Raw genomic sequence first — 7190 nt, 5'->3', positions numbered from 1 at the left:
GGACAACCGTACTGCAACACCCACCTGTTCAAAAGTACGTCTGCTTGTTTGCCCGTCCCTGGGGTCCTTGAAGACGCAGGCAGCGCTTCAGTAGCCAATGACAACGTCTCTTTCAAATTTCGTTGCATGCAGGGCAAATAAGTTTCATTTATTTCCACGAAAATGTGCTTCATTCACTAAACTGATTCAGATGAATCAAAATGCGCGTACATCTTATGAGTCCGCGCTCATTTTTCTCTGTGAAGTTGTCGGGAAACAGCAGAGCACACTCAGGAGCGGGAGAGTGAATAAGAGCCAAAATGGAAGTGAAACTGATGAAATAAGTGAGTCGTGTGTCTGTAATGTTATTGTCATGTTGTTATAAATGCCTCCCCCTGGAACTGCAACCTTATCGTGGTGGGGGAGTTTGTGTACCTTGAATGATCCTAGGAGCTATGTTGTCGGGGGCGTTATGCCCCTGGTAGGGTCTCCCATGGCAAACAGGTCCTAGGTGACGGGTCAGACCGTGACGTCGCCCGGCATGGCACAGCCGGGGCCCCACCCTGGAGCCAGGCCCGGGGTCGGAGCTCGAATGCGAGCGCCTGGGGGCCGGGCCTCTGCCCATGGGGCCAAGCCCGAATGAATGACATGGGCCGTCCCTCCTGCGGACCCACCACCCACGGAGGGAGTCATAGGGGTCGGGTGCAAAGAGAACTAGGTGGCTGTCGAGGTTGGGGGACCCGATGACCTGATTCGTGTGGACATTCTCTGGCTCTTGGAACATGGAATGTCACTTCGCTGGGGGGGAAAGAGCCTGAGCTTGTGCAGGAGGTTGAGAGGTACCGGCTAGATATAGTCAGTCTCTCCTCCACGCACAGCCTGGGCTCTGGAACCCAACTCCTCGAGAAAGGCTGGACCCTCTACTTTTCTGGAGTTGCATGTGGGGAGAGGCGGCGGGCTGGCGTAGGCTTGCTCATAGCCCCGCAGCTCTGCAGCTTCGTGTTGGGGTTTACCCCGGTGAACGAGAGGGTCGCGTCCCTACGCCTACGGGTTGGGGACAGGTGTCTCACGGCGGTCGCGGCTTACGGGCCGAACAGCAGTGCAGACTACCAGGCTTTCTTGGAGTCACTGGGAGGGGTACTTGACAGTGCCCCAACCGGGGACTCCAATGTTCTACTGGGAGACTTCAACGCCCACGTAGGCAATGACAGCAAGACTTGGAGGGGCGTGATTGGGAAGAACGGCCTATCCGATCTGAACCTGAGCGGTGTTCTACTACTGGATTTCTGTGCCACCCACAGTTTGTCCATAACGAACACCATGTTTGAGCACAAGGGTGTCCATAAGTGCTCATGGCACCAGGACACCCTTGGCCGGAGGTCTATGATAGACTTTGTGATCATGTCATCTGACCTTCAGCCATGTGTCTCGGACACTCGGGTGAAAAGAGGGGCAGAGCTGTCAACCGATCACCACCTGGTGGTGAGTGTGAGGAAGCCGGTCAGACCGGGCAGGCCAAACGTATTGTGAGGGTCTGCTGGGAACGCCTGGCGGAACCCGCTGTCAGTGGCGTCTTTAACTCCCACCTCCGGGAGAGTATCTCCCAGATCCCGAGGGAGGTAGGTGACATGGAGTCTGAGTGGGCCATGTTCTCCTCTTCCATTGTCAGCGCGGCTGCACGTAGTTGCGGTCGTAAGGTCTCCGGTGCCTGTCGTGGCGGCAATCCCCGAACCCGGTGGTGGACACCGAAAGTAAGGGATGCCGTCAGGCTGAAGAAGGAGTCCTATCGGGTCTTGATGGCCTGTGGGACTCCTGAGGCAGCAGACGTGTACCGGCAGGCCAAGCGTGCCGCTTCCTGTGCAGTGTTGGAGGCAAAAACTCGGGTCTGGGAGGAGTTCGGGGAGGCCATGGAGGAGGACTATTGGTCAGCCTTGAAGAAATTCTGGCAAACCGATGTTGTCGGGCGGTGGAAAGAATACTTCCAGGGTCTCCTCAATCCCACCGTCACGTCTTCCATTCAGGAAGCGGGGACTGACTCAGACGACCCTCGGTGGTAGGGCCCCGGGGGTGGACGAGATCCGTCCTGAGTATCTGAAATCCCTGGATGTTGTAGGGCTGTCCTGGCTGACACGTCTCTGCAACATCGCGTGGCAGTCGAGGACAGTGCCTCTGGTTTGGCAGACCGGGGTGGTGGTGCCCCTGTTTAAAAAGGGGGACCGGAGGGTGTGTTCCAACTACAGGGGGATCACACTCCTCAGCCTCCCTGGAAAGGTCTATTCCAGGGTACTAGAGAGGAGACTTCGGCCAATAGTTGAACCTCAGATCCAGGAGGAACAGTGTGGTTTTCGTCCTGGTCGTGGAACACTGGACCAGCTCTATACCCTCCATCGGGTGCTCGAGGGTTCATGGGAGTTCGCCCAACCAGGCCACATGTGCTTTGTGGATTTGGAGAAGGCGTTCGACCGTGTCCCTCGCGATGTCCTGTGGGGGGTGCTCCGGGAATATGGGGTACGGGACCCTCTGCTAGTGGCTGTCCGGTCCCTGTATGACCGGAGCAGGAGCATGGTTCGTATTGCCGGCAGTAAATCAGACCTGTTCCCGGTGCATGTTGGCCTCCGCCAGGGCTGCCCTTTGTCACCGGTTCTGTTCATCACTTTTATGGACAGAATTCCTAGGCGTAGCCAGGGGTCGGAGGGCATCCGGTTTGGGAACCACAGAATTTCATCTCTGCTATTTGCGGACGATGTTGTTCTGCTGGCCTCATCGGACCGGGACCTTCAGCATGCGCTGGGGCGGTTTGCAGCCGAGTGTGAAGCGGCCGGGATGAGGATCAGCACCTCCAAGTCTGAGGCCATGGTTCTCGACCGGAACACGGTGGTTTGCTCTCTCCAGGTTGGTGGAGAGTCCTTGCCTCAAGTGGCGGAGTTTAAGTATCTCGGGGTCTTGTTCTCGAGCGAGGGAAAAAGGGAGCGTGAGATTGATAGACGGGTTGGTGCAGCGGCAGCAGTGATGCGGTCGCTGTATCGGACCGTCGTGGTGAAGAGGCAGCTGAGTCACAAGACGAAGCTCTCGATTTACCAATCGATCTACGTTCCCACCCTCACCTATGGTCACAAGCTTTGGGTAATGACCGAAAGGATGAGATCGCGGATACAAGCGACTGAGATGAGTTTCCTCTGCAGGGTGGCTGGGCGCACCCTTAGAGATAGGGTGAGGAGTTCGGTCATCCGGGAGGAGCTCGGGGTGGAGCCACTGCTCGAGAGGAACCAGTTGAGGTGGCTCGGGCATCTGATCCGGATGCCCCCTGGACGTCTCCCTGGGGAGGTGTTCCGGGCATGTCCTACCGGGAGGAGAACCCAGGGAAGACCCAGGACTCGCTGGAGAGATTATGTCTCCGGTCTGGCCTGGGAACGCCTCGGGATCCCCCGGGAGGAGCTGGAGGAGGTTTATGTGGACCGGGGAGTTTGGGCTTCCCTGCTCCGAATGCTGCCTCCGCGACCCGACCCCAGATAAGCGGTTATAAATGCAGCAGTAGCGCGTTACAGCATGTGAAGGAGCCGCAATTGGAGCCCCATTCATTTTTTTCATGTTCCACAGAAGGCAAAGAAGGTGGTTTTTGTGACCCCATGAACCATTCAATAGATCAAATGTTTGTGACCACATGAACGAATTGTGTTGAGAGCCTGTTGCGAGTCAAGACAATACTTATTCTAGAGAGTTTGTAGAAACATGACTTCAGAACAGTGAAAACGAAGTGGAAAAAAAAAAATCTGAAAACATTTATTGTTTTATTTGCCCTGCAGTTTCAATTGTCAGCAGCAGCATGGAACAATAAATGTAAATTGTTATGATTCACGGAGCGGATCCCAAATGTCTTAATGAATAAGACTCACCAGGAGATCAGAGTATCAAAAAATGATATTTAATTTGAACAAAGAGTTCACAATAATCAAAACAAGAGATAATCTCACAAACGTGATCGTCCAAACGAGCACACGAGAGAACTACACTAAAACCAGAGCAAACGTGAAACATACGGAGATCAGAAGCAAACAAGGAACTGAAACACCACTAACTCAGGCACCAGGGAGAATAAACCAAGAGATCAGAAAACACAGAGAGCGAGTGGATGAGGAGAAGGATAGGCGGAAGCCAGTTACCAAGATGCGAGTTGATTCGATCTGGCACTCGCTGCTGGAAGCAAGGTGTTGAAGAAAGGGTGGGATGATGATGTGTAGATCAGTTCCAGCTGTGTTCCAAGTCTATGGCAAAGCTCCAACAAATCAGGGAAAAAGAAGGAGGCGAAAAAGGAAGTGGTGCAAAATAAAAGCGAATCATGATATAATCACACAAAACACTGCTGTAAACAAATACACTCCCTCTAAATGTAAAAAACAAAGAATTAACAGAGGGATTTGTTCATGTGCCAGAGGTGAAATGTCTAGGTTCACATGAAAACAGTGCTAAATGTAAATATCCAGTCAGCTGTGTATCTGAAAACTGCAATGTGATGCTGCCGCAATCACTCAACAGTGGAGTTCTGGCTGAACACTTGCAGAAGTAACACATGATCACATCTACAGTACACAGCACATACAAATGTGAAATGAACCAAAGAGAGAATCCTTAAACATTATTCAGGGGGTGGCTGCTGAGCCAAACCCTGTTTTTCAGCTTTGTTCTTCATGCCCTCAGTTGCTGAAGCTCCTCACCATGACATGGATCTTCTGATGGGGCTGAGCTTTCCTGGATCTGACTTGTGTCTGCACAACGAGAGAAACGATGAGAACATCTCTCTGAAGGTCTGTGATTTCTGCTCCGGAGGCAAAACACCAAAGCACCAATGACGAAAATGGCGATGGAACAGATGAGGATGATGAGGACGATGGTGGTGGGACTGATCTGACCAGGGTTTCCTGGAAAACACAAAACACAGCATCAGAACCAGAACCACGGCTACAGAAACACTGGAATGATGTCCAGCTGGAGACACCAACCGACCCCCAACACCTTCTCGAATCACAAAGACCATCTTGTCATCTTTGAGTCTGACGTCACCTCAGTTGTCTCATCTTCAGTAGTTCAGAAGCTTCTAGACTCCAGAGCCTGTCATCTGGATCTGGACTCTCATGGAGAGAGAGAGAAGTGAAGGAGGAGAAGAAAAGACGACTCACGCTTGAGTCCTTCATCCAGTCTGAGGGTCACGTCGTCCTGACCGTAGCTCTGGAACACACACTCGTACTGGCTCAAGTCTTCAGGACGGACAGGAGGACGCAGCAGCTCAGCCTTTCTTTGGAAAGTCCCGTCATGGTTCGGGAGAGTGTCCGTCATCAACACATCGTCACCACTCAACACCTCTCCATCTTCCCTCCAGAACAACTCGCAGTGTTTTGGGAAGAAAGCTGTGGCGAGGCAGACAATGGGAGAGGAGGAGTTCTTCTGGAGGAGAAACACTTTGGGAGGCACTGGAGATGAAAAGATGTTATTGGATCAGAGTGTGATTTGAAGCTGCTGAGACTCATGACTGTGACTCCCACTGACTCACAACAGGACACACACACACACACGTCCTCTCACTCTCACACAGCACTTGCTCCTCTCTACCTTTTCTCAGCAGCTGGCTGCTGCCATACTGCAGATACATCTGGAGCCTCTCAGGACAGTCCTGGGTCAGATAGTCATGGACTCGTTGGTTCAGAGTGACTCTTCTGTTCAGGTCACCTATGATGGTCTCAGCTTCTGCTGTCAGAGCGACCCACTGTTTCTTCTGCAGGTGGAATCCAAGGAAGTATTTTCCATCGTAGGCAAACCGATGATGACCTATGACCTCTCCAGTCTCATCGTCCCACATACATCTGGAAATCCTCTGGACCCAGTGGGCACCTGAGAGAGAAACACTGCAGTTCACTCTGGTCTGTGTGTGTGAGTGTGTTGTCATAGTATAGGTCTACTTCTGGGGACCAACTTTTGAAAACATTCCTCCTTGTGGGGACTGTATGCATTTGTGGGGCCCTTTTGCCGCAACCCATGAGGGTTAGCCTCATATATGAGGATTAAACCATCAAAGTAACTGGGTAATTATGACTAGGCTTCAGTTTGGTTCAGAGTCCTGGTTCAGGTGAGCCATATGTTTTGGATGGTTAGGTCTAGAGGCTGGGGAAAGGGTTACGGCAATGAGAGGTCCCCACAAAGATGGTCTACCGAACGTGTGTGTCTACACTAACCTGTCGTGAGGTTCGGTCTTTGCATTGCCTCCTCTAAGATCAGCGTCTGGACCTGCAGGTCATCAGCCCATGTGTTCATCTGTCTCTCAGTATGTTCCTCTGTGAGTCGAGTCATCCACTCCTGCCTGGCTTCTGTGGTGTTGGTCCTGCTGTGGTACTGGACAAAGTGAACATCGTCCACATATCCATCCACGACCCTTTGAAAGGACCCGTGGGATCCATTTGACATCAGCTCATGGTAAGAGAGAGAGTGGAATTCTGCAGGAAACAACCAGACTTGAGACTTCCTCCTAAACATCTTCATTCTGAGACTAATGGTCTCACATCCTTCACTGCTACCCAACATCACCTCTTCTGATGATCATGAAAACACTTACACTTGTGTTTACTGTTCCTCAGGGGCATCATGTATCAACGCTGCATATGCACAAATACAGTATGTGGCACTGTATGGGCACTTTTTCTTGTTCCAAAGTATCAATGAAACAGTAGAACAATGAACATTGAATGCAACCTGAACTGAGCGTCTTCACAGCATCATTTCTATCGTAAATAAAACACAACAGCGGCCCTTGATGATTTGACGACTGAAAATAATCTTTATTTGTCCTTTTGCACTGTCAAAACTACATTCAACAAAATACACATTACATAATACACAATAGGATTCAGTCGTAACTGACATGAACTAATATGTGACTGTTAAAAACATTTTATCTTTATGTAAATAATCAAAAACCGTATGAGGCAAAGTATTCAAGATAAAATTTTGAATCAACTTTGTAGTTCACTAACTTCCCAAACAAGTTAACATACTAACAAAAGGGTTGAGTAGCTGCCCGAGGGTTGACTCAGCACATAAGAGAAAATAAAAATAAAAGGTTTGTTGGCGACCCCTTGTGGCATAAGTGAGCCCGTCACAGCGCCATCTACAGTAGAGTTCTGCTGACGGTGACCAAATGTTGATCGCAACTTTGACTGGCTTCC

At 51.0% G+C, this 7190-nt stretch overlaps 1 protein-coding gene across 1 annotated transcript; it reads right to left on the bottom strand.

Annotated features, from left to right (window-relative positions):
• Positions 1-3948: 3948 nt before the first annotated feature.
• LOC128767353 (class I histocompatibility antigen, Gogo-A*0501 alpha chain-like) lies at positions 3949-6683 on the bottom strand. Its single transcript, XM_053879344.1, has 4 exons — positions 6204-6683; positions 5584-5862; positions 5154-5444; positions 3949-4895 (listed from the first exon to the last, which is right to left on the bottom strand). The coding sequence occupies exons 1-4, from the start codon at positions 6547-6549 to the stop codon at positions 4663-4665; spliced, it is 1149 nt and encodes a 382-aa protein (XP_053735319.1). The 5' UTR covers positions 6550-6683; the 3' UTR covers positions 3949-4662.
• Between the last annotated feature and the right edge of the window lie 507 nt (positions 6684-7190).

Source organism: Synchiropus splendidus, chromosome 11 (genome assembly GCF_027744825.2).
Source record: "Synchiropus splendidus isolate RoL2022-P1 chromosome 11, RoL_Sspl_1.0, whole genome shotgun sequence".
Taxonomy (NCBI): domain Eukaryota; kingdom Metazoa; phylum Chordata; class Actinopteri; order Syngnathiformes; family Callionymidae; genus Synchiropus; species Synchiropus splendidus.
Note: the sequence above shows the minus strand (reverse complement) of the source record. Positions and strands in the feature narration are given on the sequence as shown.